The following is a 19404-nucleotide window of genomic DNA, read 5'->3' on the forward strand; positions in this document are numbered from 1 at the left end:
CCGCAATACTTACAGCAGCTCGGGACTCAGGGGAGTAAGATTCTGACAGACGCGCAAAGTGTTTATGACGGTGTTGTATAGCTGACCAATCACAGACTGGGCTTTTTCGGGATGTTGGCCTTAAAGGGACAGGAGTTATGGCGCGTTCACAGTACTGGAAAATATGGGAGAAACATTTTCGCGTCGTCGGAAAGTTCTCGTGAACTACACCTCATGACGCTCTTATGATTCTACTTCCGTTCGGCAACTAGGGCGAGATTTTGATAACAGAGTTGCCCAGTTGGTGACGTATGTTTTATTAGAGATAGGCCTATATTTTTTCAAAACTAAGGCATACACATACATTCTAATCATACACCCTAATGAATTAATTAACCAAAAACAAGCAAAAATATGACCCCTTTAAAGCATTTAAAACATATTTAGAAAATAATATAGCCTATGGATTGAAAAATAGTTCGCTAAATACCTGATATGCGGTACGTGTCGTATTCAATAAAAATCTATTTAGATCAGTGAAAATAACCTGTTTAGTAGAAGGTAGTTCTACCTGAGGAGAAATGGGTGCAGCCGGCCTCGCTAAACTCCTCCCTCCTCGGATCGCTGTGCCTGTCGCTCTGAGCGGGTGTGTGATTTCAAGCCCATTCTGCTCACTTGTTTGCGCAGTGTGGGTCTCCTGAAGCGCGACGACATCACAGAGCTAGGTGGAATCGGTCGGAACCACTGCGTGTTGAAGACAAAACTGTATTAACTTAGCCTTATGGAGATGGTGTTCAGTAAGCATAATTGGTTTTCGTAACGTTAGAAGTATACGGGGCAACGAGAAAGATGGACTTAGCCTCCAAGAGTCACACTCCACGGAGTTCTCCGCTCACCAGTAGTTTGACCTCACCGTAGTTGCAGTGGGCGAGATCCTGGTGGTGGGGTCGTTTCTGGCTGAACAAGTGGCAATCGGATGGATAAACGACTCTACACTTCTCGGGAGAGGAACAAAACAATGATCATGTCGGTTTTACCCTTGAAGAAATTGAGACGCAACGGCAGATATCTTTTTGGAGTGATCCTGGTCTTGGGGTTTGTCGCAGTCTTCCACGAGTTCGTCGCTGCAAATACATGGAGCAACAACCACCGTAAGCTGGGGTTGCCACTCTTGGGGGTGGGGGGGGGGGGGGGGGGTTAGCAACAGGTTGCCTGAACAAGTGTCCACTTTTTTGTAGTTGTACCGCCTCAAATAAACGATCACAAATTAACAGCGAAATGTAACCCAGACAGCAGTATGACATTTTCTAGAAAACCTGCTCTGGGGAGCAAGTGATGGTTAACGTACAGTATGCAGATGATGGTTTACCCAACCAGCAGGAAGTTCCTGTTTTCTGCGGTCCTTGTATCATACAAAGATTCAATTCCATTTTAGTATATCAGAGTTGTTAAAATCGAATATCTTTTTTATTTAAAACAACAACATTTTACATCGTTGGAATCCGAATTGGTCCGCATCTTCTAAATCTAACCTACAGGCTTCAATATAAAATGTTAAATTATGAACTACTTACTCAATGTCCTAACAAGCTATATTAATGAATGACTTAGTTGTGAGGTTGTCACTGAGAAATTGTTTCCCAAATAGGTAGATTTGGAGACTAGAACAGGAATCCCTCGCTCTCCAGTCTAGCCCTTCTTAAGGCGACCTACTCCAGCTAGGATTGCAGTGTGCGACCACAATTGCTGTTTTGTCCTAAGAGAGTTTGCGTTGGGAACCCCACCCTTATAATGATAGACCTCCAGACCAACAGTGTGTAAATACACACACACACACACACACACACACACACACACACACACACACACACACACACACACACACACACACACACACACACACACACACACAGTGTTTAGGATTCTATTGTCTGTACATGATTCTCAGCCATGTGTCTTCCCGATTGACTCTTGAGAATGGGAAGGCTTTAGTTGTAGCCTACAAGAGACGCATGGTTGAAACGCCGCTGCTTAGGAATATTAAAACGACAATGGATCTACAACAATGCTCAAATATCCAGAATGGCAATAGCATGGCGTTGACAATGTGGGAGAAGGAAATGCTTTCTTCACTGTGTCAAACTGGGACCTATTCTTAACACCTGCAGATTCTCTAATTGATAGGTTTGCCAGCTTCAACCGGTTAGATTGTGGTTAGACAGTGAATACAGAGACTGGGTAATTAAAAAGCAGGGGTTAGGTGGTGAATACAGAGATGGAAATCTGAACAGCCTAGCCACTTGACTGTCTGTCTTGCCTATTTTGTGGGATTTACAGTTTCAATCGGTGCCTAATTGTTGTCACTCTCCACAGCCAATGCTGCAACAGGAGAACTTATTGGAGGGAGAGTACCAGATGGGGGGGTAAGTACAGCGACCTAATGCATACATAAAGGGTGTTTCTATTTATTGGTGGTGGTTAGTGAGGTCCCCCCTTCACTTTAGGCGTCTTTGAGTGTTATTAATTATAATTATTCTTCATGTTTAACCTCTGTTTTCTTTTTATTCCTAGTCTGTTTTACATAGTTTTGAATGATGACTATATGCTCTGTAAGGTGACCTTGGGTGTCTTGAAAGGCGCCTCTAAATTAAATGTATTATTATTATTATTATTATTTATTTAGATATAAAGTGTTTATGAGAACACTTCTCTTTGTCAATATTATTTGGGCTTGCTTCGAATGAGTGTCACATTGTTTTATTTCATCTGTCTATAACTGAACAAATTACATTACATTGATCATTGATCTAGAGCAGAGTGAGAGCGTATGTTTGAGTAAAACATTGCATGTAAAACATGTTTGTCCTAGGCGGCGGCGGGCTGCCCAGAGGGTTCGGAGCAGGATCTGACCGCACTGCGATCCCGCTTTACAGCGCAGGCTTGGAAGGCTGAGGTAAAGCATTGGTTCTTTTTGCGAGTCAGAAAGTGCCTTTGTCCTCGCTTCCCATCCTTCCTAAACAAGCCGCCCGTCTAGCATTTAAAGTGATGGACAGCAGGGTCAAAAAACAGAAAGAGAACCGTAACAAATCCCTCATCTCGACACACTTACTGAATATCTTGTCGGGTTAATGTCAAAAAGTATTTTTATAAACAAGTTTGTTGAAGTGGGATTGTAGGGTTGTAGTCCGATTGTACAAATCCCCCCCCCACCTGTACTGCCTCCGAATCACTGTAGCTTCATTCAGTTGGACCGTCGCCATAATGGGATCGTTCACTCCCCGGGCCACATGAGTGGATGTAATTGGTCGGTCGCTTGGCTCATCATGCAGGAGAGTACATAGACTCCACCCGCTAAATTGGCTAAAAGGAATTCAAGGAAATCGATGGACCGAAATCACATGAGATTACATCATTGTAGCAAGGACAATGCTACACTCCACCTAGGTGACTTTAACTAGGCTGACTAGGGTGTTTGAAGACCGGTTAAGGTCGTCGACAATGGTCCCCCATCTGCCCGCGCAGGAGCCTTGTCCCGGGATCTGTGCTTTGATGGCTGGTTGAACCTGTGCCCGTTGATTGCCTAATGTGCAACAGGTGTGCAGCCTCACCCAGCCTATCAGGCTGACTCAGGCCAGGTGACGCTGCCTCAAGCATCAATCATCCACACACACACACGACTGCAAACCCTCCACAGTGAGTTCAACTCTTCAATCATAGGCGTTGAGATTAATTGAAAACATCTCCCACAGGGGATTGAGATGGCATATTCCGCAAAGTCAATTTTTATTTTTGTCGGTATTCAAATTCCCGGGGGAACGTTTCCTGGCGGGGGCCGGGTGCGGCGAAGGCACCGATCCCGGTTTGCCTCCACACATCCACTCCTCTTCCTCCTCTCTGGACGGCCCTGAGGAACTTGCCCCGGCCTGTCCGCCTCCCACCGCTGTTGGAGCGCGAGTGGGTGTGTGGAGGGGGCCTCGGGTTACCACCGTCTGAAGCTGTCTGGCTCCCGGGGGTGGTTGGGCTGCCGGCTCGTCCTAGTTCACGTTGTTTATGCCAACAATAAGTTTAACATGGTTATTAATTGTATTATGATTTGTTTATATATTGTTTTTATATATTTGAGTACACTTATCTTGGCTATATTCTTATGCATTTATTTATTGATTATTTATATTTGTAACTATCTGTACTCATGCACTTTATTGTTGTGCCTCATCGAACCAGAGTCCCGGTGCCTCGATTGCACCTCGCCATGTAAATAAGGGTTGAGGTGGATGAATCATCCTACGTTGAGCACTTGCTCATTTGGGAACATTTACATACCCTAATCCACCACTGCCACGACGTTATACTCTTGGCTCAGGGGAGGGTGAGTTGTGTCTGCAGCAGCCATGCTACCTGGTGTCATGTAGTATATTGTTGTTCGATACATTCTCTTGGGTGTATGTATCGAACTACAATTCTGTCTCTCTGTCTCTGTCTCTCTGTCTCTCTGTCTCTCTGTCTCTCTGTCTCTGTCTCTCTGTCTCTCTGTCTCTCTGTCTCTCCCTCGTGTGTGTGTGTGAGTCACACAGTGACACGAGTCTTGGTGGTCCATAACAGATCAGGAAGATTAGGAGGGCATTTACATTTGTTTGGATTCTAATCCACTTCGGCTTCTGGAGAAAATCTCAGAGTGGACTCTTCCTTTTACGTATTGAATGTGTGTGGTCATCAGCCAGGTCAGAACCCAATGTGTGGTCCTTCATTCTTAGGCTGGGTGTTCTTGTAATCATTTCCAAGCTCCGTTTTGAAGTCATTCAAAATTAATGTTGAACACATCCCATTACAGTATTGGTAACAAGGTTTCACCTCTCACCAACCGTACACACGCACAGAGACACACACACACACACACGGACACACACACGGACACACACACGGACACACACACACGGACACACAGAGGAGCTCGTATATCACCGCCTATTTAGCAGCAGGGAGAAAGGTGTAGGTTTACAAACACCTGGAACCTGGTTAACATTCAAACTATTAACATTAGGTAGTTTGACCGGTTAACTTCCAAGCGCTCTCCTGTATATATATATAATTTTTTTAATCTGTTGTTAAAAATGTATATACATATATTGATATTATATATCGTTTTGATTGGCTTTTGTTAAACTTGCGCAGCAGACCAAGTGTGTTGTGCTCTCTCCTCAGTACAAAGGACGGGCCAACCTGCACGTCTTTGAGGACTGGTGTGGGAGCTCTGTAGACCAGCTCCGGAAGAACCTGCACTACCCCCTGTACCCCCATGTGAGTGAACACACACGCACTCCCCTCTGTACCCCCATGTGAGTGAACACACACTGCACTGCCCCCTGTACCCCCATGTGAGTGAACACACACACACTCCCCTCTGTACCCCCATGTGAGTGAACACACACTGCACTGCCCTCTGTACCCCCATGAGAGTGAACACACACGCACTGCTACGCTAGGGTTGCTAATAACATCACACAACGATCATTGACTAAAACAACTTTTGTTGCATTTTCTTGTTGCAAAGTCAACGAATCCGTACCCATTAGAAGGTTAACATGTTGCCAGAAAGGCAAGGTGTGCTAAACTGTTTCTAAAGGCTCTGCTTTACTATAACCTGAGAACAATCTCTCGGATTTCATTGCTGGAAACAATTAGAAAAAAAAAAGAAAAAAAAAAAGCTGCCTTGCAGAACCAATCAATTATCTTTAGGGCCTGTATACTGGGGCAGTGACATGCAGAAGTAGTGTGCCTGTAAACAGAAACAAGTCTTACTTACTTTTATTTATATAATCAATGTTGCTCCCGGCAACCATTCTCACACACACACACACACACACACACACACACACACACACACACACACACACACACACACACACACACACACACACACACACACACACACACACACACACACACACACACACACACACACACACACACACACACACACACACACACACACACACACACACACACACACACACACTGTGTACCTTAAACATCATGACTCCTATTGTCCCGTGGTTCCTTCTGTCAGACCAGAACCACGGTCCTCAAGCTGGCTGTCTCGCCCCAGTGGACCAACTATGGCCTCAGGATCTTTGGCTACCTGCATCCTTATGCTGACGGTATACCTTCCATCCTACTCACAGCCTGCTGCATAGGATATCATGGCCACTAGTGTCTACATCGCAGTTGAGTTTTGCATGTCCGCACACGCCTCTAACGCTGGGCCCCTTCTCTTGTGATCGTAGGAGAGTTTGTTTTTGCCGTGAGCTCTCAAGCCAATTCTGAATTCTGGCTCAGCGCGGATGAGTCTCCCCTCGACTGCCGGCTACAAGCATGGGTGGGCAAGGTAGGTCGCCTGGCCTCTCTCTAAACTTTAAGTGAGTCTCATCTGCCGGGGAATGCTGGTGTGACGTGGCCGTCTCTTTACAGACGGGCTCAGAGTGGACAGCACCCGGGGAGTACAACAAATTTGCAAGTCAGACATCACGACCAGTTTGGTGAGTGGCCGAACGGTTTTTCTAATCATAATAATGTTACTTAAAGTCGTGATGTTTAACCTCGAGCCCCTCACAGGTAGTAGGCGGGAAACTTTCCGATTTCTTAAAACTCAATGACAGTATTCTGTACTCTAACTGGCTGTGCAACTGTGTGACACTAATTAGCAGAGCTCGACTGGCTGGGGGCCGTGATGAGGGGGGGGTTTGACTAATGATAGTAAGTAGTAATGAATGGCAAGCTTTTAATACTTTTATTAGCTGAGTGAATCAGCTCTAGGATGTGCAGCATGATCAGCGTTGACTAAAGACGTGCACAGGTTTTTTAAGTAACCAGCTCATTTTAATTATACTCACTACGACTTAAATAATAATTGTTAACTCTAAACTCTTCCTCGGATGCTTTTAGGATCAGTTTTCAGATTGTTCACCTTTTTTAAACTTGCAGTTGGACTTCCAACATGAGCCCGTTCTGCATGGGTGTATGCTTCAGTAAGGGTGAGGTCTATTTAGGTTTATACAGACTGATAAGCATCGTCATATACGTTCTCTGCTCTCGCTGCTGGTACCTCTGCCACCCTCCAGGAGGTTGGGACGAGCAGCATGAAGGAGGCATTGGTACTGTTGTAGGAGCTCCACATTATACACATGCATATAGCATGACCCTTTCATAACTCTATTGGACTGGATCACACAACCTGTTTATAGCGTCTGGTTTGTTAAGGACTACACAAAAGCTTAGAAAACAACGTATTGTTATTATTTAATTATGATGCGTATACTTGGATTGTATGTATCAGAAGAGATATAAAATACAGAATTATAAGCTCCGTTCCTTTTTTCTTTTTCATAATTTCATGACTCATCGCATCATAGACAATCAAAGTTAGTCGTCACAACTTGCTGACCGAACTCTTCCTCCTTTCAAATCAATGTATGACCTATTTATTTAGTGGTGATAACCACAAGGAAAACATGAAGTTACCGATTGGTTAAATACGATTATGTAACATCCTGACCCCAATGTAAAGGAAACCGCTCTTACAAAGACGAATGACTGTTAACCGACTCGATGCATCCCGAAGCCATGGCAACTGAGCTTTTGACGACGCAAATGCGTGGTATGAGCAATGCGCTACAAGATAACACCATGTCCAGATTAATATCAGAAGTTGCTTCCAGAAGCAGAATGCTTTCATGGCTTGCAGAAAGCGATGGCTAACAGAATGCTCTGGCTAGCTGGTGTGTTTTACTGTTATGGCCGCAGAACTGACTGACTGACTTGCTATCTAACAGGCTGTCAGCACAGAGGAAGTACTTCTTTGAACTAATCCATAAGCAGGGGGACAGGGCTACGGACCATGTGGCGCTAGCGGTGAGTATTGCGCCCCTGCTTGTTTTAAAGGGGACACATTATACCACAAGGTGTGCGTGTGTCTAGCCGTCACAAGCCGTTTTGAAAATCGGCCTCTTCTGACATCACTAGCCGATTTGTGACGAGTAATCACACTCCCACCTGGTGGTATAACCCCCCCCCCACACCCGGCCGTAGGGACTGCACCCATTCCCCATGCTGTGTCTCGTTTTCGTCAATGAGGACGGAGAATAGATATGCTTTCGTTCTGTTCCTCATGCAGTGGAAAATCAACCAGGAAGGTCTGAGGTTCATGGTGGTCGGCTCCCAGCACATCTCCCTCTACACCAGTAAGTTGCACCCTCCCCCTGGTGGACGCCCACAGCCTATTGCGGCTGTGTGTCATCTTGTGGTTGAGCACCAACACGTCTCCTTGTATCCGTTTGCCGTCCTTCTTATCTCCTCGATGTCTCGGTATCGGTTCCCTTCGAGTGGCTCTTCACCCGGCGTTCACTCTTCTTCCTCTTCCTGCCCCCGCAGGCGAGTCGTCGCTGTTCATGAGCGAAGTGGATCACATCCCGCAGACGGCCGCCAGCCACGCGAGAACGCCACTCGACCAGCCTGGCGACCAGCCCGGTTACCGGGCCGACGGCCAGCCCTGCCCCCGGCCCGGTCCGGACATGCTCAGGGAAGACCCTAGAGACACCTTCTACCGGCGTAAGACACCCCCCCCCCGCACCCCTTCCACAGTCCAGGCTCCATGCTGGGTAACCCCCTCCGTAGATACTAGGCAGCCATCGCTGGTCATCTCGCATGCAGGAACCCTGCAGCTTTTTTTTCAAATTTGTGTCAGTTTCGTCCCTCAGCCTTGAAAAGCCCCCTCAAACACTAAGTCAATGAATTATAGTGTTGTTTGCAAACGCAAATAACACCCCCCCCCCCCCTCCCCCCCCCCCCCCCCTCCCTCCCGTGCCGCAGGGCAGATGATCCCCGCCCGGACCCTTCGCAGCGTGCTGCCCGACTGCTCCTACAGTCCCAGCTACATCATCAAAGGCTACGAGCTCCTTCGCTACCAGGGCCTGCAGTTTGTGAGTCCCCGGTCCCCAGACGATCGCGTCCTTCTGCAAACGCTTCGATTTGGCACGTCGTGTGGCTTTGGTTCCACGCTCTGCGTTGTCAGGCAAATGTCACGTTGGTACTGAAATGTCTGCGTGTTTTGATGACTCATGTTGGGTTCGCGGTGCCAATTATGGTCACTTCCTGTCCCCCTAACCCCAGGTGCACATGACCTACATCCACCCCAATGACTACACGCGCCTCACACACATGGAGACGGAGAACAGCTGCTTCTACCACGAGAGTGCAGAGTCTCTGAAGTAGTGAGTGCACCTGCATGGTTGAACATGAAGTAACTAGATACCGATGTGACCCCATGTGACCGTGTCACCTGAGGAGAATTGCTTTGGATACGCCCGACACATTATGCCAGCGGGGAATACAGTTGTATTTTTTACGAGGTCATTGTAATTGCGCTTGTTGATCGACCTCAACGTGTTGAGAAAGGTGTGTGCACAACAGCCCACAAGCTGCTCGGCGGCCCAGTCGGTGCGACCGCTGAAGCGTCTCTTGTTTGAACCTCCTCACGCTCAGCTTTGGACTGTCGCGGTACCTGAGTCTGGACCGGCCGGGGGGGCGCGAGGACCCGCTCCGTCAGAGAGGTAGGTCGCTCTCCAAAGGGGGGGGCGACCCCCGCCCTGCCCCGTCCCAGACAGACACCGGATCGACCCCCTGTGCGTCCCAACCCTCGTTCACGTCGTGTGTCTGTGGATCTGTCCTAGACTCGCCTCTCCAGCAGAGTGACGACGACCCGGAGGAAGAGGATTACCGCGCGCCGGCGGGGGGCTGGGGGGACGCCGACGACGGCCTCCACGTGGCGCACGACGAAGACGACGACGACACCGACGCTCAACGGCCCCGCCGCAACCTCTTGTCCCGGGGCGAGGCGGGACGCGGCGTCCACCGACCCGGCGTGGCGCCTCAACCGAGGACCGACAGACCGCCGCCGCGGCAGGAGGTGAGGCCGCGGGACGCCGACAGACGCCCGGAGGTGAACGCAGATCAGGCGCGCGATCGGGGGGACGCGTTGCCGAGGGCGAAGGCCCAGCCTGCGGTAACCCACTACCCCCCCCCGGCAGACCCGGTAGTCCGTAAGAGGAAGAGACGACCGGTGAAGGGGGGCGGAGGTGGAAAGCTGCGGGTGCCGACGGGGGTACCGCCGAAGGGCAGCCAGGACGGCCCGGTCCCTCAGCCGGCCGTCGCTGTGGCGCCCCGCCCGGACCTCTCTGCCTCCCGTTCAAAACGTTCCAAAGGCCCCCACCTCCCCGCCCCGCATATCAAGCCCTACAGAGACCCCCACCACCACCTCCCCGCCCCCAGTACCAAGCCCTACAGAGACCCCCACCACCACCTCCCCGCCCCCAGTACCAAGCCCTACAGAGACCCCCACCACCACCTCCCCGCCCCCAGTACCAAGCCCTACAGAGACCCCCACCACCACCTCCCCGCCCCCAGTACCAAGCCCTACAGAGACCCCCACCACCACCTCCCCGCCCCCAGTACCAAGCCCTACAGAGACCCCCACCACCACCTCCCCGCCCCCAGTACCAAGCCCTACAGAGACCCCCACCACCACCTCCCCGCCCCCAGTACCAAGCCCTACAGAGACCCCCACCACCACCTCCCCGCCCCCAGTACCAAGCCCTACAGAGACCCCCACCACCACCTCCCCGCCCCCAGTACCAAGCCCTACAGAGACCCCCACCACCACCTCCCCGCCCCCAGTACCAAGCCCTACAGAGACCCCGACGCGATCATCTCCGACCCTGCAATAAAAAACCTCACCAAGAGGGCGGGGACCAACCACACCGACACGTCCACCGTCGTCAGGAGCGCGGAAGCGTTTTGGGACGAGGGGGACGCCCGGGTGATCCGAGGCGGGACGAGGCGATCGGGGTGGGACCAGGGGGGCGTCGAGGGGGACACCAGCTACGAGGAGGCGGCGCCGACGCCGCTGGTGTTCGACCCCGAGGTGGTGTGGAGCCAGACCTTCCAGGCGGACCAGCTGGACCTGCAGCTGCTGCGCTCCGATTGGATCGACCTGAACTGCAACGTGTCGGGCAACTTGCTGCTGCAGCCCGCCGACGCGCACGCTGTCGTCCGGACCTACGTGGACAAGCTGAACCTCAAGCATCAGGGGTATGTGCCCGCGTGCCTCGTGTGAACCACTTGTGGAGCTTTAGGTCGGTAGAGCACTGCGGGGCTGGAGTAGACCTCTGAAGAAGAAGTCCAGCCTCCGAGGCTCGGGTTCCCTCGGTCAGAGGTCTAACACGGGGCTCTGGGATGATCGTACATAACAAACTCTGTAGGCGGCGAAGAAGTAAAAAGTCACGTTTTCAACTACACACGGTTTTGGATTGACGTGACGCAGCTGCTACTTCCTCGCCGACTACAGGGTTTGTTATGTACGATCATTCATATACCCCCGTGTTATCTCCCTTAGACATGTGACCGAGGGAACCAGTGCCTCGGAGGCGGGGCTTATTCTTCAGAGGTCTGATTAAGTGATGACTGATGGACAGAAAAATGTGTTTCAACTTAATATTTGGCATTTATATCTTGAGAAATGCAAACATTTTCGCCTCAAATGATTTTAAATTTCGTTTGCCATTATAGTGTCAAGTTATGACATGTTTGTTCTATATATTCGATTAACTATTTAAAAAATAGACTTGTTACTAGTATAAAAACACCAAACCCTTAAAAACACCATCAAAACAATAAGGATGATGATTAACAGAAGAGGGAGAGATCCAGTCAGAATGATTTCCCACTGTCCTTGCTCACCACGGCCTCCGGCCCTCGCGTGTGTCCAGGCGTTACACTCTGGTTCGAGTTGTGAACGTGGAGAAGCGCGTGGACCGCGCCCAGGGAAGCCGCTACCTCCTGGAGCTGGAGCTGAAGGACCCCAGTGGCCAGCTGCGCCGCCTGTCACACTACGTCTACAGTCTGATTCGTTGGAAAAAGCCTCGATCCAGGAGGTTACCGCCCCTTCGATCCGTCCCGGAGGTCATTCTGTGTAACCCGTTTGGTTTTCAGTGGAACCCCACTGCCACTGTCCACTTCATTGTACCAGGTACGCACGCACGCACGCACGCACGCACGCACGCACGCACGCACGCACGCACGCACGCACGCACGCACGCACGCACGCACGCACGCACGCACGCACGCACGCACGCACGCACGCACGCACGCACGCACGCACGCACGCACGCACGCACGCACGCACGCACGCACGCACGCACGCACGCACGCACGCACGCACGCACGCACGCACGCACGCACGCACGCACGCACGCACGCACGCACGCACGCACGCACGCACGCACGCACGCACGCACGCACGCACGCACGCACGCACGCACGCACGCACGCACGCACGCACGCACGCACGCACGCACGCGCGCGCGCTCGCTCGCTCGCTCGCTCGCACACACACACACCTACCTTCTATATCTACCTTCTAAGATTTCTATATTTGTTTTGCTTCTCCATCACTTCAAAATGTGCTCATGTGCGTCTCAGTGAAGAACCAGGCCCGCTGGGTCATCCAGCTCATCTCCGACATGGAGGCGTTGTACCGCGTCACCAGAGACCGTGACTTCAGCCTCATCATCGTGGACTACGACAGCACAGACATGGATGTGAAGAAGGCCCTGGAGGCGGCCTCTCTTCCTCAGTACGTCTGCTCATGATTCTTCTTCTACTACTACTAAGTTGAATTCTCATTGTTACTCTATGCATCCACTATTATATAGTTAAAGTGTTGTTTTTTTTAAATGTTTTTATTAATGTTTGTGCTCTTTGTAGGTATGAATACCTAAAGCTGAGTGGGAACTTCCAGCGTGCAGCTGGGCTGCAGGCTGGAGTTGACCTCATCACTGTGAGCGACGCGTACACAACCATCACTTTGATTCCACCCCGCCACAAAACACATCCTCGCTCTAGACCAGAGCTCAACCACAAACATTTTTTCTTGCAAAGTCAAGCTAATCCTTCTTAACCTACTTCCTGTATATACAACGAGAGGGTAGCCTATGATCTGGGGTAGCAAAGCGATTGCAAGACGTACAAATGGCGCCATGGCGTGATAAAGGTTGGGAACTGTTGTGGTATAGCCGGGCTATTGCCAGACCAAGCTCAATCGTAGATTGCATCTTGGTCTGGGGAAGCTGCTGTCATTTTCTTCAGCACAAGAGGCGTGATCAACGGTTCAAATGACTGTACGCAATTGGCTGCTTGCCAATACGGGCCAGGGGGAGAAGCCAGCTCTTCTCCAGACCCTTCTGCAGGGCGAACTCAAATCGCCGGCCAATCGGGCCGGGGGGGCACCCGGTCTAGTTGTGGTAGACGCTCACCATGCATTTATCTTCCGTCTCGTCATTCTCCGTTGCCCAGGACGACCACAGCATCGTGTTCCTGTGTGACCTCCACATCTCCTTCCCCATGGCGATCCTGGACAGCATCAGGAAACACTGCGTGGAGGGCTACATGGCCTTCGCGCCCATCCTCATGAGACTCGACTGTGGAGCCACGCCCCAGGAACCCAGAGGTACACGCGCACTTCAATACTTCAATTCACTCACTCTCTTCAGTCACTCACTCACTCCACTAAACTAACAGTAATTTAATATGATATGGAATATTAACTGTGTGTGTGTGTGTGTGTGTGTGTGTGTGTGTGTGTGTGTGTGTGTGTGTGTGTGTGTGTGTGTGTGTGTGTGTGTGTGTGTGTGTGTGTGTGTGCAGGCTACTGGGAGGTGAATGGCTTTGGGCTGCTGAGTGTTTACAAGTCAGATCTGTTGGCCGCTGGGGGAATGAACACCAGGGAGTTCACAGACCGCTGGGGAGGCGAGGACTGGGAGCTCCTCGACAGGTTAGGCTTTTCTAACCTAAGAACCGAGGCGGCGTGTGGCTCACGAGGTAGAGCGGGTTGTCTGGTAACGGGAAGGTCGCTAGTTCAATCGCCGGCTCCTCCTAGCTCAGTGTCGAGGTGTCCCTGAGCGAGGCACCTGACCCTAACTGCTCCCGACGAGCTGGCTGTTTACTGGCATGTCGGACAGCGCCATTGTTGTGTGAATGTGTGAGCATGGATGGGTAAATGTTAGGCAATCCTGTAAAGCGCTTCGAGTGGCCACTGCTTACAAATGCAATGCTGGTATAAATGCATTCCATTTTCTATGTTGTTCATCATATATTTTCTGAGTAATTTCCAACGCACCACCTGCAATACCCTTGCACAGGGACGTCACTAGGATTTAGAGGCTGGGGGGGCTTAGCCCCTAGCAGTGCCCGAAATGCATGCGAAATTTTTTCATCACATCTTTAAACTGGTTCTTTAATTCATATTACAGTAGAGAGTACAGCGGAGCATCTATCAGGGCCTGTTTTCTCTTACTCTGCCTGACGCCGACCCTTCAGAAAATGTAACGTTAAATGACCCCTCACCCCTAGCCCCTCCCGCCAGCGCTCTCGGAAACTATTTTAATCCAAAAGACAACTTCTAATTTTATTAGTATTTATTTCAACTCATACTCTGGCTTATTATTTTAAGTGTAGGCATGTTACGATTTCCTTGACAAAAAAATAAAAAAATATATTTTTTGTAAAAAAAAAATAATATATATTATTTTTTGTAGGGGGGGGCTTTTGAACATCTTGGGGGGGCTTAGCCCCCCCAAAATAGGCCTAACGACGTCCCTGCCCTTGCATACTATCCCCTTGGATAGGTTGGGATAGGATTTAATATGTAGTCTGGTTATTACACAATCTAACGTTTAGTTCTGAATTTCTTGTTGAACGGCCCAGCGTCACCTCGCTCTCTGGCTCTCCCTCCCTCAGGATCCTCCAGTCAGGTCTGGAGGTGGAGAGGATCCACCTCAGGAACTTCTTCCACTACTACCACTCCAAGAGGGGCATGTGGAACCGCCGCACCATGTCCAACTCCGGGTAAACCTTTTAGATTAGATTAGATTTTTAGATTAGATTCACAATAAAGTCAATCTAATCTAATCTAATCTAATCTAATCCACAGGGCCCCACTGCGCTAGTGGCCCCCAATACCTTAACGCCTGACGCAACGCACCCGGGGAACGGACCGGGCTCCCCCCCCGGGTGTTTTGATGGTAAGGGCGTTGGCTCGGACGACACTCTCCTCAGGGTTGAGCTCTGTACCACCGGTGCCCCCCCTGGATGGCGCACATTGCTGACCGGGGAGTGCACAACCCTTACGCTCCCAGAACATTACGCTCCCGGATCAAATCCATCACCAAATCTGCCTTCTTTCACCTCAAAAACATTTCCCGACTCCGCCCGACACCGTCCGACTCCGCGGCTGAAACCGTCATCGCCTCCCGAATGGCACCATCGCACCGGAGTCCTGTCCAGAGCTCCACGCAAACCCCTGGAACCCTGAAACACTGGCTCCCCATCAAATCCGTTGGTTTGAAAGGCGCAATATAAATTAAATGTATTCTTATTATAGCTCAGGCCCTACATGATGATGCAACAATCTGCTTCTGGGTGACTTGAACCGGATGCTGCACAACTCGTCTGCTAGTTTGTATTTATTATACCGATCCTACTGAGATTTTATTTTTGTGTTTTATCTTCGAGATATAAGGGAGATATTGTAATGTATATAAGGAATTATTTTACTATCCAGAGTTTTTATATTTCACCAGTAATGTACTTTCAGAGGATTTAATGGGTTTTCAGAAGATGCCTTTGCATCAGCACACCAACGGAAACACGAATCGATTGATCTTGGTCTTACTAACTCAAATATGTTCACATCAGTCACGCCTTCCCCACAAATGTGAATGCCACATATGTGCCTTCTTTCCTCCTTCATATTTGAGGAACACGGTCGTTTAAAAATACATTTCTGTAAATGACATCGCACAACCTAGAACTAGGGTAACTATTTTAAACCATAGCCCAAAGTAAATTTTCCCCAAAAACAGCTGTTGTTTCTCCGCTCAGACACAGATAATGGCATTAAGTGAACTGTTCAAACTTTAAATTTCATCTTATCAATTCTTATTTGAAGACAGGAATATTGGCAGCTAACGAAATATGCTACATTCCAGTACAGAACTCTTCTTCTGTAATGAACCCTCAACGCCAGCCAGAATGTATTTTTCAGCACAATGGCAGTTTGTTAATTCATGTATTTTCACTATTCTCCACTTTTCAAAATGTTATTGATTAGTAATAATTTATGATTCTTTTACCCACAATTTTTGGGCTTCTCCAATCTGATACAAATGTTCTAAGTTGATTTTGTTGCGTTTTACTTTTTGTTTTGTTGTTAAATTAAAGTTGTGCCTTTTTAGAATCAAAAAGAGGATGCTATTATATATATCTGTTTGGTTTAAGCAAAGGGTTTTTACAGTTAAATTACACTCCAGGCTTTAGACATAATACCTCATTTTTCCTCAGTACAGTGGGTCATTTAATGTCTGTCTTGTATGTTCTGATGTCTCTCAGGTGAAGATTTCCCAATACACTGTCTTGACAAATTGGTTATAAATTATTTTCTAAAACGTTGTTCTTTTTATGGAATATGCACATTTTCTATAGCCTACACATTGCTACATGGATGGCTGGTATATATATCCATATTTTAAAGTGGGATCATCACTATCCAAACAAATTGACATTTAGTATAGTATAACTACTATAGTGCTAGTGGATCAAGTCTTATGGTGATCATAGCATGTCACCTTCTGCTCTGCAAAATGACTTGCAGTAGATATACAAATCTATTCGGCCTACCTGCCAACGGGGAGTAACTTTTCCACCTAGTGTGCCAATATATCAAGGTTCGCCTGACGGATTCAAATCTTCGACCATCTTTCTGACTTGTTCCTGTCGTCATCATGGGTGAGGTATGAGGCTACTAACTGACCGAATTAGAGAGGGAATGGATTTTCCTTAAGAAAACATGCTTATCCTTCCTGAGCCTAATGGCAATGGCACAACTTACAGGGCATGTTAAAGCAAGGTATAGTAGTGCTGTTTCCAGCTGAGGTTTCACTCAAGTCCTTCACTTGACTTTCCACACATACTGGTGCCTTCCTTCCTTAGGAATTTCTTCAAGTTAAAATAATCAAAGAAATACTTCTGCATTCTATCTTCATTCCGCTTCAACCCTAGATTCAAGTCTGTAGCCACTGAGAAGAGCTCTGGGCCCTGGCTACTGTCATGTCATAAGTATATAAGTACACTACTACTGTAAGGATAAGGAAATATCACTGCAGTAGCCTAGGGATATACATTGGCAGTTTATTTGCAGATAAAATGGGCTCATGTTCACTTCCACACTTCATGCCCATCAGATAAATATTATATCACAGTAGAAGGTGTGTGTGTGTGTGTGTGTGTGTGTGTGTGTGTGTGTGTGTGTGTGTGTGTGTGTGTGTGTGTGTGTGTGTGTGTGTGTGTGTGTGTGTGTGTGTGTGTTCCTCGATTAAAACCAGAGTGAAAAGCAGAACATCATTCTTCACTGGTGCCTCCTGAACTTCAGGCACACTGCGCATGTCCCGACCAACCGACCACACTGCACACCGGGAAATCCATTTACCTTGAGCCGCAGCCACAGCTAGCCCGCCTACCGCTGACGAGCCTATCTAGTAGGCAGGGATCAAACGGGACGTGTTTAAGATGAATAAATACAGTCAACGTTTAATACCTGTCATGTGCAGGTATCGAAACACCATGGTGTAAAGTAGCACGCCATTAGTTCCGTAGAGATTCTTGGATCATAACGTGTCTTTGGTGGTCTTTTGAAGCAAATCGTCCCATGTTATGGAAGCGACGCGGAGGTCAGTCTGGCGGGCTGTCATCACTTTCATAAACAAGCCTGCTGGTCTGGTAGATATCTTTCGACATTGAGACATTGGTAAGGATGACATTGAATACATTCATACCGTGATGTTACTTGGAGAGGATGCCCGCTGTTTTAATTGAATTGCCAGTCTGTTATGGGCTAGCACTCGCTGCAATGCAGTAAGCTGCTTTCCTTGCTACTGCTAGCCATGTGGTTGCTAACATTAGCCCAATTATCCGATCACGGCCAGACGTTGTGAACGCTGAATGTCATTGCCAGCAAAGATAACGGGCGGTCTGGTATTATGGTTAGCTTCATTGAGGAGAGGTGGGGAAAAAGATCTAAATCAAACTTGCAAAAATATCTAGAACAAACTAAAGCTTACAGCTAGCTAGCATCTCATAGAGCCTGCTCTATGAATCACTGGACTGAGAGAATGACAGCTCTTGATTGTCATCAACATATGTTATTGTTGTCAAGTTCGCTGGGCTGTTAACATTCACTTTGGTAATTGTGCCTCTGTCAGTCCTAAACACAGGGTTGTCTGTGTCCATATGATCAATACATTTGTTTTATTTTGTATAGACGCAATCATGCCGGGGAAGTTGAAAGCCAAAATTGTTGCGGGGCGCCACTTGCCCGTAATGGACCGAGCCAGTGACCTTACCGATGCATTTGTGGAGGTGGGTTAAGATCATCAATAATGGTAGCAGTTTGCCAAACACCCTACACTGTTTATATTAAGGACCCAATACCAATGATAGCATCGTTTGTTTGTTTTTTAAAAAAAGAAATTGGGTCGATATTGGTATATTCTTGTTATTTAATTGACATTTCATATTGATTATGTATGAAGATACTGTGAAATATCAATACAATTGTTTTTCTAATTCAATATGCTGATTAACTCTGTAACGCATGTGCCATATGTCTTGCAGGTCAAGTTCGGTAACACAACTTTTAAAACGGATGTCTATCCCAAGTGTCTAAACCCACAGTGGAACTCAGAATGGTTCAAATTTGAGGTTTGGAGCATTTGAAAACGTTGGACCCATGAAATTAATTCGGTGAATGAATCCACTCCCACTAAGTAATCCTCTTCCTCTCTCCCCTGCAGGTTGATGATGAGGACCTGCAGGATGAGCCACTGCAGATCACAGTCCTGGACCACGATACATACAGTGCTAACGACGCCATAGGGAAAGTGTACATCGACATCGACCCCTTGCTATGCAGCGAGGCAGCCTCCGTCATCTCTGGCTGGTTCCCAATCTACGACACAATCCATGGTAGATCATCATCATCATCATCCTCATGATCCTCATGGTTCTGAAATGTGTGAATGTGTTCATGACTGCTCACAGCCGTTCACTCTTCCTCCAGGTATCCGAGGAGAGATCAACGTTCTCGTCAAAGTGGATCTTTTCAACGACTTGAACCGCTTCAGACAGTCCTCGTGTGGGGTCAAATTCTTCTGCAGTGAGTTATCTGTCTGTCTGTCTGTCTGTGTCTGTGTCTGTCGTCGTGGTAGAGCAATGAAATCTGGTGCAGGAATAGGAGTTTGACCCTTGTGTTAATCAATGGAC

The 19404-nt window shown here is 48.5% G+C and overlaps 2 protein-coding genes across 2 annotated transcripts in view; both read left to right on the forward strand.

Annotated features, from left to right (window-relative positions):
- The first annotated feature begins 610 nt into the window (after positions 1-610).
- Positions 611-16532, forward strand: b4galnt3b (beta-1,4-N-acetyl-galactosaminyl transferase 3b). Its single transcript, XM_060060126.1, has 21 exons — positions 611-1130; positions 2353-2402; positions 2849-2932; positions 5182-5277; positions 6047-6137; positions 6264-6364; positions 6448-6515; positions 7809-7887; positions 8150-8216; positions 8407-8583; positions 8845-8954; positions 9145-9245; positions 9517-9584; positions 9705-11121; positions 11799-12058; positions 12511-12664; positions 12796-12868; positions 13384-13537; positions 13735-13861; positions 14827-14934; positions 15020-16532. The coding sequence occupies exons 1-21, from the start codon at positions 956-958 to the stop codon at positions 15033-15035; spliced, it is 3576 nt and encodes a 1191-aa protein (XP_059916109.1). The 5' UTR covers positions 611-955; the 3' UTR covers positions 15036-16532.
- A 1016-nt stretch (positions 16533-17548) lies between these two features.
- Positions 17549-19404, forward strand: part of c2cd5 (C2 calcium dependent domain containing 5) — a 29936-nt gene continuing 28080 nt past the window's right edge. Inside the window, 5 exon segments of the mRNA XM_060060127.1 lie at positions 17549-17890; positions 18404-18501; positions 18757-18843; positions 18936-19107; positions 19202-19297. Coding sequence (XP_059916110.1) covers positions 18412-18501; positions 18757-18843; positions 18936-19107; positions 19202-19297 — 445 coding nt within the window. The 5' untranslated portion in view covers positions 17549-17890; positions 18404-18411.

This window comes from Gadus macrocephalus, chromosome 9, assembly GCF_031168955.1.
Source record: "Gadus macrocephalus chromosome 9, ASM3116895v1".
NCBI classification, from domain to species: domain Eukaryota; kingdom Metazoa; phylum Chordata; class Actinopteri; order Gadiformes; family Gadidae; genus Gadus; species Gadus macrocephalus.

Bases quoted from the DNA above. Each gene is read 5' to 3' on its own strand.
- b4galnt3b (XM_060060126.1), top strand. From the start codon at position 956: ATGGATAAACGACTCTACACTTCTCGGGAGAGGAACAAAACAATGATC. The intron at 12,665-12,795 runs GTACGTCTGCTC...TGCTCTTTGTAG, and splicing joins GAGGCGGCCTCTCTTCCTCA to GTATGAATACCTAAAGCTGA. The intron at 12,869-13,383 runs GTGAGCGACGCG...TCCGTTGCCCAG, and splicing joins CTGGAGTTGACCTCATCACT to GACGACCACAGCATCGTGTT.